The sequence below is a fragment of the Hyposmocoma kahamanoa genome, unplaced genomic scaffold, assembly GCF_003589595.1.
Source record: "Hyposmocoma kahamanoa isolate Upper Pololo Valley unplaced genomic scaffold, ASM358959v1 93, whole genome shotgun sequence".
Classification (NCBI taxonomy): domain Eukaryota; kingdom Metazoa; phylum Arthropoda; class Insecta; order Lepidoptera; family Cosmopterigidae; genus Hyposmocoma; species Hyposmocoma kahamanoa.
In genome coordinates, this window is record NW_020654810.1 from 12727501 (window position 1) to 12750621 (window position 23121).

The 23121-nt window shown below is 35.1% G+C and overlaps 1 protein-coding gene across 1 annotated transcript; it reads left to right on the top strand.

The window, feature by feature from the left end:
• The first annotated feature begins 454 nt into the window (after window positions 1-454).
• On the top strand, window positions 455-10532 carry LOC113237473 (RING finger protein 10). Its single transcript, XM_026473964.1, has 11 exons — window positions 455-794; window positions 1058-1238; window positions 1823-2029; window positions 2961-3051; window positions 3217-3438; window positions 4432-4590; window positions 6663-7143; window positions 7214-7350; window positions 7423-7537; window positions 8978-9216; window positions 9921-10532. The coding sequence occupies exons 1-11, from the start codon at window positions 701-703 to the stop codon at window positions 10128-10130; spliced, it is 2136 nt and encodes a 711-aa protein (XP_026329749.1). The 5' UTR covers window positions 455-700; the 3' UTR covers window positions 10131-10532.
• Window positions 10533-23121: the final 12589 nt, after the last annotated feature.

Genomic DNA, 23121 nt, shown 5'->3' on the forward strand with positions numbered 1-23121 from the left:
ATGAATACACAGCCGGAAGTAGATGGGAACTTTTAAAAAAATACAGAATGATGAATGGTAGATCAGTGATGCCTACTGATTTTGAACTTAAATTTAAAACTACTTTAATCGAAATATTTTTCAGTGTTTATTTCGTAATTTCACAATGACGACTTATTGAAGTAAAAAAATAAAAATGGCCCCATGACACGCCCGTGTCGGGTCAAACATTTTTCCCATTTTTCCGGTATAAATTTATTTTCAAAAATGACGAAATATGTTTCAAGTCATGTCAAATACTGTAAAAACAAAAAAAAGAATTTCTGACGTAAATAATTTCAATATAAATAAAATTACAATTTATAGTGCATGAATACAAATAGTAATTAAATTTATTTATATTTTATTGCGATATTTTGCAAGCGGAAGTGCGCATCCGATTTAATCGGCTGGCTGCCGGCTGGTCGCCATATTGTGGCGAGCTAGGTCTTGGTGTTAATTCTTAAAAATTTCGTCGTTGCCGACGAAAGGGAGTATTAATACTCCCTTTTTTGTGTCCGTGTGTTACGTTCATTTTATTTACCGCTAGGTAAAATTTACTATACCAAAGAAATATATTTCTCTTTGTTTTTGTATTTTATAACATGGCTTTCTAAAATGTCGGCCCTGTACGTAAAATCGTCGTCTCCTTGCGGAGTAACCCGCTCAGCTGGTTTTGTGAATGTTGGAGGAATCCAGAATGGACAAGAAATCTGTAAATCGACCTTCTCAACAACAGTCGAGGGCTTCGGCCATCGACTGTAAAAAAAGTACTGGTGAGTGGGTACACGAAGGTCATCTTTCTATCAAGAACAATTTTATTACATAGTGTGTCAAACCTGTTTGTTGATATGTCATCTTAATCTTTTCCTCGGAAAAGACCTTTGTATCATATCCCAAGCCCTGTCTTCTGCCAAAATTCTATTTGCTGTAGTTATTTATTAATTTAAATTATTCTGTAGTTGGCAAAGTATGTACATAAACATTTCACTATTACGCCTTTATCTATGTAGCTTTTCAAAAGTGGACTGTCTCATAGATTTGACTCATAAACCTTGGCCACGGAACAATAAGAAACGCGAAGGACTTGGAAATGCGCCTAAGAATGACTTGTATCGGAAAAACGTTCCAACTCAGAGAGGCCGGGGTCAGGTGGATCGCAGGCCGCGTGCACGAGGTGGCCCCTCCGATTTCACTGTGGGTGGAGCGCAGAACACCGGGTAATCTTTTATATATCATATAGAATATAAAATTTTAAGGACCAAAGACACCATTTAGCTTTGTTTCTGTATGTATATGTGGTGTAACAGACTGGTGTCTGCAACTCTACGTCAAGGCGCCTATTTTGCATGTGGTTCTGTATATATATTTCTGCATATTATCTGTTATATCTGTAATATATGAACAATGTGGTATTTTCTGTAACTCTTTAAATTTGATTGTTATTTCAAAGCTTAAATAATTATTTATGGTTTGTAGAATTACTCACCAAAGATTAGATTTAAATGATTAAGTATATCAATGGCACTGTTTTGAAATGTATAAATAAAATGCTAAATGCGCATATGAATGTGTAAGTATTTGTTTGGTTACAGCATGTAGAGAAGTGGTCTTAGGATATTTTAAGGTCAATAAATAAATTGGTTGGTCCTTTTAAGACAAAGCCAATTAGCAGAACAACATTTTTTGTAGGTTTAGAATTAAATCCAGTACATACGGGGTTTTTCAAATACAAAGATGAGATCCTTATAAATGATTAACTTAAATGTGCGAAATGATCCTGTATTTTAACAATAAATTACAGGGTAGATGATAAAGAAGAGCCGGAAATCGGCTCAGTATTTGTGCCTGGCAGCAAAAAACAGAACCTGAACCATTTGCTGAACTTTATGCTTCCTGCCCGGGGTCAGCAGGACCGTGGTCTGGAAAGAAGGGGATCACCCTTGGTACGTCGCCAGCTGCCACAGCGTGGAATACATCGTCTTGATCACGACCTTTATCTGCGTGCTAAGTAAGTGCATCCCTATTTAATCCAATTTTTCAGTTCTTATACCGCATTGTTTTGTTTCTCTCTGAAAATACCTACATACTCTGACTACATAAGTTATGTCGTTGTATAATGTGTTCATTACTGTCTCACACGTATATCCATTTTTAACCAACTTCAAAAAAGGAGGAGGTTCTCAATTCAACTATGTTTTTTTTCTTTTTTTTGTATGTATGTTACTCGATAACTACAGTATTTGTGAGCCCATTTTCATGATTCTTTTTTGTTGGAAAGGGGGTACTTCCATAGTGGTTCCATTTAATTTTGAAGAAAATCATCCACCTTTAAGGGTGGCAGTTCACCCGTGAAGATTCATTTTTATAAATAGTGCCTAACTTTAATTAAGGAGCAATTATTTTAATGGTTGATTTTGCTATTTCTCCAATTCAAGGCGTTTTTCTCTCAATATACTTTGAGAGTAGTGAGAACCGATTACTATTATCTCCAGTGTCAAGTCCTGTATAGTGGCGAACTAGGGGATATTTCAATAAAACTTAGCAAGCAAACTGCCTCTGTGGCCGAACGGTTACCATGCCGGACTGCCACGCAGAGGTCCCAGGTTCGATTCCCGGGCCGGGAGAAATGTTTGTATGGCCTACATTTATTTCTCTCGTGAGTTTGGGTGTAATTTGTGGCTGTCTATATGTGTGTCCATGGCACCCGCGACACAGGGTTTCCCTAGTGCGGGGCTATGTTGAGTGTGTGCGTTATTTATTTAAAAAAAAAAAAAAAAAAAAGCAGACGTAATTCTACTTTGAGGTCGGTTATTTTCAAGTACTATTTCAATCTAAATCATTCTGTTTAAATTAAAGCCTTTTCATTCTGCATATTTAGAAACTTTCCTATACCTATAGAGTGCAAAATTGCTAATATTCTTTTCATAATTTCTTTTCAGTTGTCAGTTTGTGGTGAAGGAAGATGGAGATTACCGCACAAATTTGTTAGATCCTGATGTGCCGGTGAAGTGGGATCAAGTTGAGGAAATTGTATGTACATCATATTCATAGTTCTACATTTTCAAAGTCAATAATCAATCATAAGTGGCGGATAATCTTTGTATTTTTTCTTAAAAAAAAGAAATGTACTATTTGTATTACTAAGAGTGCAAACAAAATTTTTTGTTTGTAAACAAAAGCATAATTTGTTTGTAGGTGGTAAGAAGCACAGGTCGCTCTGAATGTCCAATATGTTTGGGCGCGCCAGTAGCCGGTCGCGTCGGGCATTGCGGCCATGTTTACTGCTGGGCGTGCATACTCCATTACACCGCAGCGCACGAGAAACAACCACCGCCTTGCCCCGTATGCACCACGCCGCTGCTTGTGAAAGACATGCGCCCCACAAGGATGGTTCAGTGGGAATCACCTGTGGAAGAGGTGGGCTTTATAAAAACAATTTTGTTGTCTCAAATGACTATAACAATTTTAAAATTAGTAAAACTTGTTTGTGTCTAAAAAAATGATTTTTCATGCAGCCATGTCTATTATGCTAGTAAAAGAACAGCTAATAACACATTTGACCCTGGAAAGGTAAAATGTCTAAAACAAGCAAGTGTATGCTAAATATTACAGGAGAGCCATTTAAAGAGTTTTTTTTTAAGAAAAAAAATCGTAACTAATAGGAAATGAAACTATTTTTCCGGATTTAAATCGCGTATATTTGTTTTTTCAAACAAACCGACGTTTCAGGCCCTGTACAGGTCCCATGGTCACGGTTGACTGAGGTGGTACAGTCTTCAACCAGTTACGTCTAATATTAATGCAAACCACCCTATTTTTTCACTATAGTTAAAATAGTTATTAATTAAATACCTTATTTTTAATTTTACAAAGAAAACATTCCAATTTACGCTATATTAAGTTTTACAAATTATTTTATTTAATGAATTTTTATTAAGTTTCATTAATTATTAATTATTAATAGAAATTAGAATAAACTAAAACATATTAATTAGTACTGCAGTCTTATGTCTGTTTGGGATTTTTCATTAGAGGGAATACTGGATCCCAAACTGGTGGTACGGAGAAACCATCTTCCCTGTTGAAATTAGGATGTTTTTTAATTTCAATGGCCTCTCGCAGCATCCTGGGCAGATATATAACAAATATACGCGATTTAAATCCGGAAAAATAGTTTCATTTCCTACGTGTAACAATCGCGGAAACCTAAGAACTCGATAATCAACTAATTTTATTTGCTATATGGAAAACTTCAGCATTTCCATATAACAAATAAAATTATAATGAGTTATGATTTTTTTTTCTTTTCTAGTGTCAATATACTTTCTCATTTTCGAAGGTTGGATTTTTTAATGAACTTTCATTAAAAAATCCAACTGTATGAAAATAAATGTTGTTTTTTTTTAATAGGTCACAATGCGACTTGTGCGTCGTCTCCGCGGTTCCACTACGGTAGAGATAGCACCGCCACGTGGAATGTTGGCGGAAACCGAAGCAGAAGGCATCTTGCCCATCGAGAACATTAACAATGCACCCTATGCCAAATTTTTCTCTGCTACAAAACAACAAGTACTTTAATTACTATTTCATCGGCTTAGTGCAAGAAGTCTTTCATTGCCATGTAGTGTATATGGCAATTAATGACTTCTTGCAATAAGCCGACGATTTATAAAGTCTAGTAAGGAGGTGGCACAGTTAGTAGGGTCTGCTTTTAACTTGATAGTTTAAACTATAATTTATCATCGGCTTGTAACAAAAATATTGAGTGTGTACCAAGTTAATTTATCAGTGTTAGAGTATTGTCGTTGACAAAAGCACGCTGTTAAGGCTATTTACTAACTGGGCTACAGAGTGTCTTTGAGAGACAATTTTATACAAATAAACATTTTGATAGTGGTGTCACCGTACCCATATGAAAATATAAAATTAATGAGACATGAAACTCGCTGTTCTAACCGACCCCAAATAAGGAGGAGACTCTCCAATCCGACTGTTTTTTTGTGTGTATGTTACGCTATTACTCCAGCATTTGTTAACCGACTTTAAATGACTTTTTTGTTGGGAAGAGGGTATTCATCAGTATTGAACCCATTTAAATTTGAAGAAAATATTCCACTGCTAAGGGTAGTAAATTTGGAGATGAATTCGCGTGTCTTATTCCAGTGTGCCCATGGTCGAGTTTTTGAAATTTGACTAGCCAGATAAAAAGTCGCTATTTAGTCGGTTTTAGTCGCAAAAAACAAAATTTTGTCGGTCCGTCGTTCAAAAGTTATAAAGGTGTTTTCCTGTCCAGCGAGGACACTGGCATAAGCCAGTGGCACCATTTCTCAATCTCTAGATCTAGAACCACAACACTAAAAAAAGTCGTGATTAAGGCGGTCCCAGTTGTTAAAAACTAGATGTAGTCGTTACGCCGTTTTGAAGTTATTAAGGTGTTTTACTGTCCACGTTTTATATGTTTTGTACGTAAATAAAGAAAAACATTTTTAACTTAATCTTACATTAAATAACCTTTTATTTACATATATGCGCCAGACTATGGCAAATAATGATATTATTGTATGTTTACATAACTTTAAAGGTTAGTAGTGCAAGTTAATCTAGGTGATACCTAAACTAAGTAAAATTGCTTACTTGTGTCTTAGGTATCCAAATCAGTGCTTATAGTATAAAAGTTAGTCAACATATTTTGTTTAATAACATTAAATTACAATAAAACATAAATACTTAATTATATTAGTTAGCATATTAACTATTATTAATATTACGTAACAACAGTAACTAAAATGTAACTATCAATGAAAATAATTGAATATCCAATATCTTCTAAAGTAAGGAGCGACTAATTCTAAAATTTCGCGACTAGAATCGATTAATTCACGGCTTTTTTTGGGTGCAATCAGATCTAAGTTAGGAGCTGTGGTTTTGGAGATTCAAAAATGGTGCCGCCGGAATAAACTTACGGACAGTAATGCACCTTAATAACTTCAAAATGGCGTAACGACTAAATCTAGTTTTTTTATGACTAGAACCGACTAAATCACGACTTTTTTTAGTGTAATCATACCTAAGCCAGGTGTTATGGTTTTCGAGATTGAGAAATGGTGCTGCTGGAAGTGGACATTAAAACACCCTTATAACTTTTGAACGGCGGATCGACTAAATCTTGTTTTTTGCGACTAGAATACGACTAAATAGCAGCTTTTTATCTGGTTACTCAAATTTCGAAAACTCGACTATGGTCGTGAACTCAGTTTCGCGCATTTTCCGGTAACAAATTTAAAAAAAACTTTACATAACGATTGAATTCCACTAACTTTTGTGGTCCGTTTTTTTATAATTGCTTATTGTCATAACAAAGTCAAACTAATTAATTAAAGGGGTATGTTATGCTTCTATAATATGATTCTTGTTCATGTTCCAAATTTGCTATTTACGAGGTTTAAAATTATCCTGAAACAAAAGCTTAGACAATAAAAATCTGTGGGAGTGAATCCATTCAGCTATTTGAGGTTGCTTCTAACTACAATATTTTGAGATAAATGTGTGGTAAATGTTACAATATCTGTTAAAAAAGTATTAAACTAATCCACACTTCTGGAGAATGAATTGATGAATTAAATTTGAATTATTATGCACAGGTGATTGATATCTTGGAAAGAGAGAGGAAAGAGATACAAGACCAAATCTTGGCAGAAATTGACACAACAGAAATTGTGTTTATGGAGCAAGCATTGACAATGCTCCGAGAAAAGGAAGAAAATCTTAACAATCAGTATGAACAACCTAAAATTATGGAACTGGACCATGCAGAGGTGCCCATTGTGTATCAAAAACAAGAGGTCAATCAAAATAAAGTTGATTGGTTTGATGTTACCGAAGATGGCGCCTCATGTATTGAAACTATTCACGACCAGGTGGAAGACTTGGCTATTAGTCTTGCCCAAACTAATCTGAATCCAGAGGCACCAAGCTTTGTGTTGGATGAACTGAATGACAATCAGTCAGAGGAGTTTCCTCTTATTGAGAATGCACCGCCAGAAGTTGTGGAACAAAAAATAGACAACGCTTGTAGTGACATTGATAAACAGAATCAAGCAAAATATTTCTATTTCTATCAAGGTTTGTCACTAAACGTGTATTGTGTTGTGCTCGCATTGGCACAAAAATCATCTATTATCCTGTTTTACAGCTGAAGATGGTCAACAAGTGTTCTTGAACAGCCTGAATGTTCGTATTCTAAACGCTTCGTGGGGTGTTCTCGCCGCTGCACCCCCTATCATACGCGGCCGTGTTTTGCACAGAGAAACACTGTCACTAGGCGAACAGGTAACATTATAGGCAATTTATAACTTTAAATTTGATATTTGAAATGGTAACATTTTTATAATTTTTTTATAGACACGAAAACACATGCCCCATACTGCCCATTTGCCTCTCTATTGTTCGTTTGATGTCGTCGAGCTGGACTTGCAGCCGCCCTATGTCACGCCGGGGGCATTGCAAAATTTTGCAGGTAAAACCAAATTTTAAATACCCCATATTGTTTCAATTTTACTATCAGTAATACCACAGTATTACAATATCTTCCCTACATTAGCGCAACGTCTTTGCGATACCACCGCTCGCTGTTATGCGCAGATGTGCAAGGGTTGTCAGTTTCTCACACAATGCAAAAAAATTGTGATTATTATTCAAATTTAAATAAAATTTTTTTAATTCAGATTATGTCCATATTATTGTAACGTAATCATTCATTAACAATTCTTATTATTTTCAGTACACAATAATGAAATTGTAAAAAAAAATTATTAAATATCTAGTTACAAAGATTTACAAGTGTTGCACGGCCAACATTTACGTGACACTTTATTTTTTGATGTTTTCAGTTTTCTATTATTAAATTTAATATTAAATAAAATTATATTCATATTCGGATGAACAGTTATAAAACGGGAATAGCAGTGCTTTTTTTAAATATGTTTTTTAATATACATCCATCCTTCAAAATGCAAGGTCACATACATTTTATATACATGTTATTTAAATTGTTTAGTGTTTTTATCTTTCAAGTCAGGTCTTTGATCAGCATCTATCCATAGCTGGCACTGGAAAGAAAAATATCCAATGTTTATTACATATAAAATATGAGCTGGTAATCTCGAAAACAACATTAACATTCACATACACATTGTATATACATTGTGAATCTTATTTCATAAATAACCAAACATCGCGATATAGATTTCACGAGGCCCACGTCGCGCGCGGGGCGTGCGTAAATTTTTAACACTCCACATTCAAAGAAACTCGGTAGCATAGCAGTTTCGGGGCCATACGATTTGCCAGTTCTTAAAATATCATGACGCCGCACATGCATTCGTGCCTGCACTTTTATATCTTAAATAATTAACAAACAAGCTATTGTAACACCTATAACCTTTTAAAAAAGAAATACCTAAATAGTATCAGCATAACGTATTTGTTTTTCACAACCTACATTGGAAGTTGAAATAGTCATTTCTGCTGCTTTTGATTTCTACGGCACATGAATTAGAATTTACTTTCATAAATAGATATTATACAGGTAGGTACGTATTACAAAAATTATAGGAAAGACTCGCGTCACGGGAAAATCTACAAAATTTTTAATCCTTGTTGTATTTCGTTGTCGAATTATAAACGTACACAAAAGCGTTATGCACCATTATATACGCCTAAAACGATTTTTATAGAAGTCACTTAACGTATTCAAAAATATTTTAAATCATTTACGTACGTCGACCCTTAGCGCTCGGTACGCAAACTCAGCGCGTTCGCTCGCATCGGCCGAAGCCGCCCGACCCCCCTCGAACACCGCTTCTTTGCTCTGCGCAAGTAGATTCGTTGCGCAACCGAATGGTTTGTAAAACTGTGGTAATACTATCAATTTAAATTGTGTTATTTGTAATGGTAGATGAGCTCGACCGTCGTGCTCGTACTCGCGCACGTCACGAAAGAGAAGAGCGGCGACGAGAGCGCGCTTATCGCCGCGCTATGGAAGGACCTCCGAAACCCGATTTCTCTTCAGATGTGTTATTCCCACCCGCACCGCCATCATTCAGCCCCCCCTCGTCGACTCATTCAAGTATGCCGTTTGAAGAGTTGAGTCCTTCTACTAGTGCCACTTCACCACCTGGGCTTTCTTTTGCAAAGGTAAACAGTGTATCATTTTCAGTTTTATGTAGAAATATTCTGATATACATTGTGAAACAAGCACTTATTCATTCCGTCACTTGATATTTTAAAAATAGTTATTTTTGTTAGAATTGCGGAAAGTTAGTCATTATTCACGAGTCTCGAGGCTTCTTGGCCCGAGCTAGAGACCAGGGTCAAGACTCGAGACAAGTGAAAATGACAAATCCGCACGTGTATCAAACGACGTTTTTTAATACATTTGCGAATAAACTACATTGAAAGTAAAATAAAACAGTATTAAAAAAAAGAACTTTCTTTGTCTGATAAAAATTCAGAGTACAATGGCAACTGTTGCCAGTATTCAGCCACATTAAAATTACTATTTTAGTGGCGCGGCGTCCTTGTTAATACTCAATCAGCCATCTTTATGGAAAATATTTTGGTATTTTTAAATGTAACCCGTTGTTTTATAAAACACCTGTGCAATTTAAACAAATAAGATGTTTGTAAGTAAATATAAGTTTTAATGATGAATGACTTACGTCACAATAAATATACAATCTTTTTAGTTCTATGTTTAAGACTTGAAACAACAGTAAATTAAAAAAGAATGGAAAAGTAAAAAGCACTAGTGCGACAATTCTATCTTTCGGCACGATTTGTAGTACGAAAAATACCGCGTTTTGAGCAACTGTATTAAAAATTATGTTACCTATTTTTAGATGGCAAGCACTAGTGGCACATGGCGCATTCGTAAAGTGGCTCCTCCGCCACCCCCTCCGCCTGAAGAGGATGAAGGATTAGCTCCAAGAGGTTTGAACCTCAGCGACGCCATTGAGGCCGCATTACACGCTGCGCCAGGGTCGGCTGGTAAGAAAAAGAAGTCGAAGCCAAAAGTCCTTTTTGCCACTGGCATGCACCGCGCTGCCTAATGGTTTATCTGCGTACAATATTTCGCATATTAGCAATAGAACAAATTCATTTATTTGTAAAAATAACAAATACTGTGTTGATTAACCACCCTCAAATATTATGTTTTCATAATTTTTCGCTGAAGATACAACTTTTTGGATGTTCATCATCATTTTAGTAACTTTTTTCCACAATATTGTTGTTGTTCTAATAAATGATTACATTCAAATTGGGATAATTAATTGTATGACTGTATCATTATGTAATATGTAGGTAGATCTGCTTGTTGCGGTGACTGGTTTATGCCTTTTACTCATTGACCTACTAACAAATGGACGTCGGGTTCGCGCTTAAAAGTGTCCGTACCTATAGGGCGTTAAAATTGCATACAGAGCGTCAGTCACGCAACAGTCTTCGTTTATTCGACTGACAGCGCGGTTGTCAATCATGCAGTACTATACAATAACAACTTGTAAAAATTACGGCAGTAAAGTGTAAAAACAGGATTTTGTATCATATTTTCACTAAACAAATATATTGTGTTATCATAGTTTTCATTTAAAAGTGTTGTTTGGTACAGTTTTAAAGTGCTTAATTTATATATAAATTAATCGTAAATTACAAAAGCAAACAAAATAATCAAATAGCTAGCTATCCTTTTTCTACACATTGCATGCGCAAAGGATGGAAACAGAACCCATTACGTCAATTTCAAGAAGCCTAAATAAACTTCTTGGTCGTTTTCAATTGTTCGAACTATAAGCGATTGAAATATTTGGAACAAAGAAACTATAGACTTGTGTTGATTTTAATCTTATTTTTAAAATGACTTTTTATTAAACGTTAGCAATAACTAACAAAATATTGTTGTACTCGTTTTACTGCTTGGGATTACCTATCAGAAGTCAGAAAATACATTTGCCCGAAATAACGTTAGCTCAAATTTTCATAATGTCAAATGTATTTTTTTAGGAATATTACAAAACACTAGCTAATTTTGGCTTTGTGTTCTTACAAAGCCAAAATTAGCTTTTGTTTTATTGCATCAAAATTACTTTAAAGCGTAACGGTTTTGTTATAAATCGGTTTTCGGAATTACGGATATATGAGTTTACGTTTAGTTGTAATATCGGTACAATTAATTTAGTACAAGCTTATTTTCACATTTGTAGTAATATTTGTATGTGTGTATCTGCCCAACTGTTTATTATATCTTTAAGTGAATTTGTACAAAATTCGACATAATAATATGTATAAAAATTAATTAATATTTACGAGAAAGGCTACTCCATTGCTCTTATGTTAAAGTATTTTTCAGTCGAAGCTAAATATGGTGCATTTTGTTGTTTCCAGTAGAAGCTGAATATGGGGTTTTTGGGCCCTTAAATTGTTGCAAGCAAAATTAGGCAGTACTGCAATGACGTTATAACTTAAATTAAATGTTTTAGTTTTTTATATTTCGTTAGATGTCACTACGTTTGTATGGGTTAATTTCGGACATTTTTTTTAGTGGTTTTTGTATTTGACCCGATGTCCATTTCTTGGTAGGTCAATACTCTTTTTTCTTCAATTATTTTGTATATTATTCTTATATATTATTCTTTTTTTGGTCAATTACTTTTACTCCATCTTATTATTTGTGAAGTTAAGTTCCTTCTGTTTAAATAATATTATTACAAATAGTTTACAGAAACCGTTAGGTAAGAATAGTGAAGGTGTATAATTATCCTTTTGTGATTTGTTGGTGCAAAATGTTCCGGCTACTTAATAGGTATCAGAGTTTTTATTTTAATTACATTATTTATTAGGGTATCCTCTTACCGTTTAACGGCAAAAATTTTTAGCATGTATGCTGCTGTATCATTGTATTACAATATCAGATTTTGGTGAAATAAATAAATGTGATTAATTTGAATTTTATTTCTTCACTCTCGCCAAATACAAAACACTATGTTATAAATTATAAACAAGATGAAGAAGTTCTAAGTGTCTTTAGACGCGTGCCTTATACCGTGACCATGGTCGAGCGTTTGAAATTGATTAGCCGTTTAGCGATTTTTTATCTAAAAAGTCTCTAGTAGTCGGGGCTAGTCGCTAGAAACTAGACTTACTCGGTCCGCCGGTCAAAAGTTATTTTCAAAAGCAAGTTTAGTAATGTTCAAAAGGGTGTTTTACTGTCTACGCTGGAATAAACTTATTCCAGCGGCGCCATTTCTCGATTTCGAGAACCACAACACCTGGCTTAGATCTGATTACCCTAAAAAGTCATGATTTAGTCTGCTCTAGTCGTAAAGACCTAGATTTAGTCGTTACGCCGCACAGTGGGCCCAAATTGATAATTCTTGGACATATGAATAACTTGTGGAGTATCGAGGTAATTTTTTTATGTTATAGGTAATAACATTCCTAATAACTTTTATTCTTGTGTATTTTTTTGAAAAGTTGATAGTTTCGGAGAATAAAATATACACTTTATTTTTTATCTCAAAATATACGAAAATGTTATGTGTGTCGGTTACTTACAGTATAGTTTTTTCTATGTACAAAAAATAATCCGTCTGCATGTACTTGCGTCTTTGTAAGTAAAGGTGCGGGAAAATTACCAACTTTTTTTATGTACTTTTGTAACAAAATACATGAGCTTCACCAAAAAAGACTTAGTGTAATTAAAGAGTGTTATAACAATAACACGAAAGTTAAGTGAAACTAGTATATTGTGTTAAAAATAAATAACAAATCTAAAAAATTTGCCACCACTCGTAAAACGGCTAGTACCTGTAAATGGATTTTTTTTCTCGATAGAGAATGATTGGACCTATGCTGTAAATAAACCACAGACATTACATTTTTCTACATTTCGAGATAAAAAATAAAATGTTTATTTCTCCAAACAAAAAAAAAACTAAAAATTAACTCGATACTCCGCAAGTAATTCCTGTGTCCAAGAATTATCAATTTGGGCCCACTGTGCGCCGTATTGAAGTTGTTAATGTGTTTCAATGTCCACGCTGGAATAAGCTTAAACCCGGCGGCACCTTTTTTAAATATCTAGAACCATAGCTAGCTTAGATGTGATTGCACCCAGGAAAAGTCATGAATTAATCGATTCTAGTCGCATAATTTTAGAATTAGTCGCTCTTTAGTTTAGAAGATATTGGACATTCAATTATTTTTATGTGAAAACACAATAGACACCGCTAGGACTGGTAGTTGTAATGGTACTAACTGGGTGATAAATCTGTTAAAGATTTCTCATAGATGGCGCTACGACTAAAAAGTCGTTGAAAGACCAAGTACAAAGACACGACGCAAGCACATAGAAAAATTCGTGAGGTCCGTTGGTTCGTTCCGTGGCTTAGTTGGTATAGCGTCTGGCACGGTATGCAAGAAGACGTCGGTTCGAATCCGACCGGGACGAAGGAATTTTTTCTGAGTGTTCGATCTTTGTATTAATAATTATAATACAATAGACACTTTTAGTATATCTTTTATTATTTTTCCTAGATCAGAAAAACAATACAAATCTAATAAAAATCAAATTTATTAATGACTTATCAAATTTACTGAATCAATCGCTCACAATTCCAAAATGAATGATCTGAATTAAATTAACACGAATTATCTGAATTAACAAACATCAATCATCAATCACAATAAGTTTCCCTTACATAATCTCTCCATGGGGTCGTTTGAAAATACCAACCAAGGGTGAATTTTGTCTACTGCAACCACGGCTTTATAAGTTTGTTTACCGTTACGACGCGTGATGGGCGTGTCTTCAATTTCAAATGTATCATTGCCTAGGTTTTTTACGATTCTATAAGGCCCGCTACATTTAGGGAGTAGTTTTTTGCTTCGACCTGGCACCGGATTACCTAGCTCCCTTTTCACTCGCACCAAATCACCAATGTTGTAGTTGGTGCCTTCGTTTCTCCCATTGTCAAAACGAGCTTTTTGTTTAAATTGCTCCTTTCTCATCTTATCAATTGCTCTCTCCCTTATTTCACCCCGATTGAGATTTCCGTGGGCCTCAGACACTTGAATTCATAGGTCCATCTGAACTTCCCGTCGGTATCGTTCCAAAGAGCAATTCCGTTGGTGTTTTACCAGTGGTCTTGTTTATAGTATTGTTGAGTTCCTGCTATACTTTAATTATAGCCATATCCCATTCGTTGTCTGGCTTATCATGATTACTGGTGGCAAGAGACTCTAAAATAGAGCGATTATAACGCTCTATTTATCCGTTTGCTCTCGGAGTCGCGATGGCGTTTAGCACATGAAGAATTCCCTTTTCTTTAATAAAAGCCGTAAAAGCATGACTTGTAAAACTTGTACCTCTGTCCGTTATTATACGGAGCGGTATTCCGAATAACGAGAAATAATCTTCAAACACCGAAATTGTAGTGTTTGTTTTGCAATTTTTGACGGCTCACTTACATCAATTACACTTACATCAATGTAAGTAAATTTGGTAAAAGAATCAATAATCGCTAGAATATATGCATTTTGTTTTTTACTCAAAGGGAACGGTCCACAGTGGTCCGCATGTAGTGTTTCAAACGGTTTATTAGGCTTGGGTATCGGGTGCAACATACCCACTTTTGGACCGCCGGTAACTTTGTTATGTGCGCAATGTAGGCAGGATTTGCAATGTTTTTAAATAAATTTACGCATATTTTTAAACCCAATATACTTTACGTATCCTGTCGTACGTTTTATCGTACCCGAAGTGCCAGACGTCGTCACCGCTTTCGAGACGATATCATTTCTTTTTACTATTCTATATAATTTTCTTAATTCTTTACTATGAAATAGTTTTTAATTTCTATCAAATTATTGGATCCGAATCCTTAAGGATTTCAACAATTATCTTTAGCTCATCGTCAGCCAATTATCATCATAGTTACCATCTATGCCAATACGAAAACGTTCAGGGGCCTTGCCATGAACTCTAATTACGGTTCAGTATAGGTTCGTAACGACAAAAAAGCGGGATGGTGATGTACACTTCATGTAGCGCTGTCTCACTACGATTCATTTTAGGTTCTAAACTGAATCGTAATAAGAGTTCATGGTAAGGCCCCAGATCGTCATCGTGAAATAATGGTATTTCAGTATCGACAGGGTTTCTGCTTAAAGCGTCTACATGGGCCATTTTAGACCCTGCGCGATACTCAATTGTGAAATCAAACTCCTGCATGGCTATCCATTATCTCGCGACTCGGGGAACTAAATCCCTTTTCGTCGTTTGTACTACGGATCGCGTTACAGTCTGTGACAAGTTTAAACGGAACACTGAGAAGATACACACGAAATTTGTTAAAAGCCATAGTTACTGCGAGAGTTTTCAACTCGTACGCGTGAAATTTTTGTTCTTCAGGAGAGGTTTGCCTACTGTAATAGGCAACAGGCTGCAGTCCTCTCACACTTATCTGTAATAGTATCGCTCCAACCGCCTCCTTACTCGCATCCGTATGGACCTCAACTTGCGCTTGGGGATCATACAGAGCGAGTATTGGTCTATTAATGAGTCTTTCCTTGAGGCTATTGAAGGCGTTCATTTGATCCATTCCAAAATGCCATGGTATATCCTTTTTTGTAAGTTGCGTAAGGGGTCGAGCTATGATCGAAAAATTGTGGACAAATCTACAAAAATAGCTGGCCAAACCTACGAATATACGCACTTCGTGTGCATTTTTAGGGACGAGGAATCGCTTTACAGCTTCTATCTTATGAGTACCTGGTCTAATCCCATCCTTCGTTACTTTGTAGCCCAAGTATTCGATGCGTTCTTGGAAAAACACACACTTCTTTATGTTTAGTGTTAGTTTGGCATTTCTCAACATAACAAAAACTCTCTCTAATTTTTCTAGCCTCTCTTGGACAGTACTTGACGGATCCAATAAATCGTCCATGTACGCTAGCGCCAATTTTTGTCCAATTCCGTTCACCATAGCGTTTATGGCTCTTTGAAATACGCTTTGAGCATTCGCTAAAACAAAGGGCGGTTTGTATTCGTACAAACCATCTGGGGTAATGAACGCAGTGAGGTGTTTACATTCCTCCGCTACGGGGACCTGATAATAGCCAGATGCAAAATTTATACTAGTAAAGTACTGGTTACCACCTAAACAGTCCAACTTATCTTCTATTCTGGGTAAAGGATATATATCCTTGATTGTTTTTCTATTTAGCGCACGATAATCCACGCATAAGCGCTTTTCGCCATTCTTTTTATTCACTAAGAGGACTGGGCTTGCGTAAGAAGACGAACTTTCCCTTATAATTCCATTCCGAAGTAAATCATCTATAATGAGAGACAGCTGTTCTTTCTCTTTATACGACATTCTATACGGATTGTAAACTACGGGACTATCATCTTTAAGTCTAATAACCATTTCAGTTAAATTCGTTTTACCGAGTTTACCGAGTAACCTCTGAACTTCAATAATAATTCACTAAGTTTTTCACTGTATTGTTTAGTCAAATTGGTGCCTACGTGAATTTCATCCAACGGTAACGGTGATTTGTGTGTTGAGGCAACATTGGTGAATCCAACATAAGGTTCTTTTATCTCATCAAAAGCGGATCCTCGAGGCAGCACGTTATTTTCTTTAAAAGTTAAGCGCGTCTTCCCAACGGATGATATTATTATAAAACCTTTATTTACCTTCTGAGAAATTATGTACACCCGGTAAAATAATATATTGCGAACCTATTGGTCTTCAAAAACCAACCGGCACATATAAGGCACCGCAATATTTTGTCACTGTGCTTACTTCTACTGGAGAGGTAGTAGCCGCATCAACCGTAACTTTTTCTATTAAATTTAATTTAATTTAAGCGTTCGTCTCGGAAAGGTCGACAGAAGATGCACAATAAAATAGTAATTCCTGTTGAGTTTTGAGCATAATTTATATTCGGCAATTCGGTGGATGTTTGTCCTATTATTATGTCACAAGACACGTAATGATCGGCCACTATTACGAGATCAATTTCCGCTTCAATATCGTCTACATTTATGACACCTTTAACAGTGCCTAATGGCTTAACACTAGAAATTCCGAAACCACGTAGATGTGTGACACCATCGGTAAGCGCCCAATTGTCGAAAATTTCCATTTTAGCCACACTTTCCTTTAACAGAGTACAGCTGCTACCTAAATCGATAAATGCATTTTTTATCACGCCTTGAATTTTAACATTTTTATAATATTTTTCAATATCATGCTCATTTCATCGGATGTGCATGACGTTAGATAGTGCTGTAAGTTGCAACATTTTATTACTACCTGCTTCAGTTGCGCTGGTAATAGGAGCGATTTTATTTTGACAATCTTGAGCTAAATGCCCCACTATGCGACAAACAGTGTAGTGTAGAAGAGATGTATCTCTTCATCGGCTTAGTGCACCTAGAACGAATATGACCGGCGTCTCCACAATTGAAACAAATTATGTCGTTTTTCAAAGCGTCGGAGTTAACGCGTACCGCGACCGGGCTTGGTTAAGTCTGTTATTGTTGGTGAATGACTTTATCTCATTTCTACGTTTATTGATATGATTATCATTTTGCGCTAATGTTTTCATACGAAAACAGTTGCTCTGGCTCCTCAAAGCGTGCGTGCGTGCGCGCGCGCGTGTGTGTCTGTCTATTTGTCTACTTTCAGAATTTGTTCAACATACTCATAGCAGAGTGATTTGAGCCAATTTTTCACTTTAAGTTTAGTTCTCTGATTGAGTAATTTTTCAAAGGAAGTCAAGTAGAATTCTTTTTACAAATTAAATAGTTAATATTGTTTAATATTTTTGGTAGAAGCTTATATATATTATAATATAGGTCATTTACATAGAAAAATCTTACACATCATGAAAAATGTATATATATCTAAGGAAGGCACCGCACCAAATGTTCGTTGTGTAATCACTCAAGATATCGTGTTCGTGGCGAATAAAATAATTTTGAATTGATAAATGTGTAATGAATAAATATTTTAAATATCTTCTGAATTTTTAAGAGTCAAATTGTCAAATTTAACCGTAAAACCTTGGTACCACCAAGTTGACAATGACTTACGCTATAAATTATAACAGTCATCGTTTAATACTTAGAGGATGGAAAAAAAATAAAAGGAAGGAGCTGCCCTAACTACGGAATTAACGTGTATACCTGAACAAACATTGAACGAAGAAATGGCAGATTTCTTTAGAGTCGTACCATAATTTATCGATAAGTCATTATCGACATGCAAACATTTAATTAAAGTATATCAATATTCCATTTGGGAATATTTTAGTTTATATGGGAATATCCGGGAATGTCACATGAAATTTTGAATTTGTTGTTTTGCGTTTACAAATACTCAAATATTAGCAAAAGTGAATTTGCCCAGAAAAAATGTAATTTGAGATTATATAAAAAAAGAGAGAACTTTACACATAAACTTTACTTGATAAGGTTACATTTCTTTAAACAGATAATTAAAGATGCAGCAAGCAGCGCCACATGGTCACGCTGCGCCGGGCTCACTTTTATAAAGTGCACTATGGTATACAATATATTCTTTACCAGACTAAATAAAGAAATTTCTTTTACCAAAATAGGGTACCCGGCACATCCTGCCAACATCGGCAATGCAACAGGGCAACACAAAGTGTTACTTAGCGTTTCCACAATAAGTTGTATATTTGTATGAAAGGCAGGCAGTGATTAGAAAGGGTTTTTTCCACTGTTGTAAAATCATTTTAAATCTCGTTTTTCTATACGTCGCTTTTACCTGTATAAGTTTATTTTATAATTCATGTCAAATAAAACTTCAAAACATATTAAACGTAGGACATAATAGCTTACATCAGCTTTCTCAGGTCCCGGGATAAGCCCTGTCGCTCTCTCGTTAGGTCCCAGTTATTTTTTCCATCATTCAATTCCGATTTTTATTCTCACTCTTTTACTGTTCACGCAGTCAGACTTCGGAACACGCTTCCCATTACTGTTCATAATAATAAATCCTTAGCTATCTTTAAAATGAGAGTCAAGGTGCACTATTTATCCACTGTTCCATCCATTTTATAGATATTATAATATGAAATGGTAATGGTGAATGGTACAAGCGACCCTTAATTAAATTATTAAGAGAAAAGGCTTACGACCGTGACTCATTCGTCTTACTGCGAAGAGGGCGCGTGAGATGAAGGAAACTGTGTACAATACCTATATTTCAGATATTGAAAAGTACATAAAAGAAAATTCCCGCGCATTTTGGTCATTTATAAAAAGTAAAAACCAGTCGAACTCGTACCCCTCTGTGCTTGAATATGGTAACCGCGCAGTCTGACGAAATTTGTAACTTGTTTGGGGAATATTTTCATTCAACTTTTCTAAATCACCACTCCCCTAACACCCTGATAGATTCCATTTCAATTGCGCATCCCGACCCATCTGCTGATTATATCTACTCTTGAAGTAATAGAAACAAATGTTTTAAAATTATTGAAATCTTTGAAATGAAATGAAATGAAATGAATTTTTATTTGCTTAAAACATGGTGTGAAAGATGGAACAATTATTAGAGAACACATGTTTTACCTGACTAGGCATGCAAAATGTTGCTTAAATTTAATTTAATTATAGCATTGTCATCAGACGTGTACAAGGAATAATAATAATAATAATCAATTAATTAATTAATAACAACAGAATAATAAACTATCAATGTCAAATTATTAAATGTCATACTTACATCATGATTACATTTAAACATAAATATACCTTATAATTTCATGTCGACATCCAATAAGAAACAAAGAATAATCAGTTTTTTCATCAATTAAAAACAACAAAATAATAACCTTCTATGTCAAACTATAAAATACATTTAGCACTAATTTCATGTCAACATTTATCTAAAAAATCAGTTACTTTGTAATAATTTTTGTCTCTAAGCCATTCACTAAGTCTGTTTCTGAACAAATTATTTGGTAACGTTTGAATGTCTTTTGGCAGAGCATTATAAATTCGGACACACATACCGTTACATTGATTTTTGTAATAACACAATCTAGGTTTATTATTATACACCAGTCTATTTGGGTCCATTACACCTCTACTATGTACATCTGTAATTTTTTTAAAAAGGTTTAGATTTTGCTTAACAAACCATGCCACTTCAAAAATGTACATACACGGTAACGGCAAAATTCCCAATTCTTTAAACAAAGGTGCATAAGATTCCCGTGGGGAAACACCGGTCATTGCTCGAACACACTTTTTTTGAGCCGTGAACAATTTTTTACACTCAGTTGAGTTACCCCAAACCAAGAGTCCATATCTAAGCAGAGACGCAACGTAACCATGATAAGCAGTCAAAACTGTAGATGGTGATGATATATTTCGCAACCTCCTTAAGACGTATATGTATCGATGTAATTTATCTACCAGTGACTCGACGTGTTGTGACCAGTTGCAACTACTGTCTATTTCCACGCCTAAGAATGTTGTAGAGTCTGCCTCCTGAATATTGACATCCATGTAATTTATGTTAAGGTTAATTTTCATTTGTCGATTTGTACCAAATAGAATGAATTCAGTTTTAGTCAAGTTAACAGTCAAATTATTAAATTTAAGCCAATTTATTATTACATGTATTGAATTGTTTATGTCTAATTCGTAGTTAATTATGTCATTTTTGTAAGGAATTACGACTGAAATATCATCTGCAAATAATATGCATTTATGTCGTGTAACCTCTGGCAGGTCATTTATGTAGAGCAAGAATAAGAATGGCCCGAGAACACTACCTTGCGGGACACCACACGCATTGACTCTATATTGCGATCTTGCTGATACAACACAGCCGGTTTTATTTAAATGTTTTATTTCTACAGCTTGCTTCCTATTTTCCAAATAGGAAGCTAACCAGTTAAGAGTCACGCCTCTAATACCTAAGTTATTTAGTTTTTTCAGCAAAATGTCATGAGATACAAAGTGAAACGCGCGAGTCATGTCAAAAAATATCACCGTTGTAGGTATTTTTGCATTAGTGTTCTCCACTATCTGCCGTACAAGATGAAATGCAGCCAGTGTAGTAGATTTTTTCGATTGAAACCCGCATTGCTCTTGTTTGATTATATTGTACTTATTAATAAAACTTAGCAGCCTCTTCTTCATGCATTTCTCAAATATTTTGGACAGCACGGGGATTAAGGTTATAGGTCGATAATTATCAATGCGTGCTCTTGCGCCTTTTTTATAGATTGGTTTCACTAAAGACATTTTTAACAATTCGGGAAATATGACTTTTTCAATCGACAGATTAATTAAGATTGTGAGAGGAGGCGTCAGTTGCTTATTGCAGTGTTTTATCACATTTGTTGGTATTTCGTCGTAACTTGTGGCGTTTGTAGATTTCAACGTTTTAATGTTAGCGCTAATTTCATTCGGTGCAAAGGGCTCTATAAATATACTATTCATTAAGGAAGATTTGTTAGTATTTCTGCATGACTTATTTTGTGTGTTAGTCAGATTGATTTGATAATCATTTCTTGGCTATATCAATTGGGTCACTTATAATTTTGTCATTTATTATAATTTTCTTTAAAAATTTATTATTGTATAATTGTGTTCTATTACTATATTCGTTTTTTATTATATTCCACGATACTTTCCCTATACTTTTCGCACGTAGAATTTGTTTATCATTATGGTGTCTCAGAGCCATATTCAAACAGGGTCGCAAAATTTTTGAGTATAATCTATATTTTTTCTTCTTTTCATTACTTTTTGCCGTGTAGTATTGATAACGCAGTATCCCTTTGGTTTTACAGCTTTTTATAATGCGCTTGGTAATCCATTTTGGTTTTCTATAAATATAATGGTTTTCTATAATTTTCAAATAAATATTTGAAAATTTAAAAATTTACATTTAACGAAATCTCCAGGCCCAGACATCATTCCCGCAATATTAATAGTTAACTGTGCATCGAGTCTAGTTCTTCCTCTGTCTATGCTGTACCGCCGCCCTTTTTCTGAAGGCATCGTCCTAAGCATCTGGAAGTCTGCCTTCATCATTCCCATTCACAAAATGCTTCAAAATGCTACGTGAGTCTCGTACTCGAAAACCCAAACATATTACATTAATACACATTTTATAATGCTTCGCTAACTAGAGTAGACTCGATTAAAGATTTAGGGGTAACTTTTGATAGTAAATTGTTGTTTGATCAGCATATTGATAAAACAATATGAGTGTAACGGTATGAGTGTACGGCGCAATATCGAGCCTGTATATTTCTGCCAGACTATGAGACTAGACTGTCGCAAATTTCACTACTCTTCTAACTAACATAGCAAACGGCACTGTCGATTGCCCAGAACTCCTTGAACAAATAGGACTACGCTCAAGCAAGGTTGCACTGAGAAATTCTGTCCCACTTTACGTTCCTAGGGTTAGGACAAATTATAGACAAAATGCATTTTTAAATAGAGCGTCTCGCTCATTTAACTCCTTAGTTAATAGTTATGGTGAGGTGGACTTGTTCAAAACCAGTATAAGTAAACTAAAACGTTTACTCAGTGATATGTTTTTTCTTCAAATATGTAGATACTATAACTGTTTACCCCTTACAGCACAGAATGATACGATCGTGTGTTCAACTTTGAAAAAAATTGGGTATAAAAGTATTCAATTTACCACGTCGGATCAACACCGATCGTTTGTGCATTCGATCAATATCCGCTGTTAAAGCAGTGCGGCCGTGTTCTAGGGTTACACACCTGTGCCGAGAGCGATAAGTGTGTAACCCTAGAACTAAAAAAGAATGTGTACTTGTCGGACGGCAGGACGAAAAGCAAGATTTTTTCATTTCATTATTTCGTGTTTTCTGACCTAATGGTGTATTTTCTTATTAAGTATATGTTATATTTTACATAATTTTTTTTTGTTTTTAGGGACGTTAACATGCGATTTGGTTGCACAAATCATCGAAAACGTTGACAAATCGCAGTTAGGTGAATCT

Excerpts from the sequence above, each read along its gene's own strand:
- LOC113237473 (XM_026473964.1), top strand. The coding sequence starts at position 701 with ATGTTGGAGGAATCCAGAATGGACAAGAAATCTGTAAATCGACCTTCT. Across the intron at positions 3,439-4,431 it reads GGGAATCACCTGTGGAAGAG|GTCACAATGCGACTTGTGCG; the intron begins GTGGGCTTTATA and ends TTTTTTTAATAG. Across the intron at positions 4,591-6,662 it reads TCTCTGCTACAAAACAACAA|GTGATTGATATCTTGGAAAG; the intron begins GTACTTTAATTA and ends TATTATGCACAG.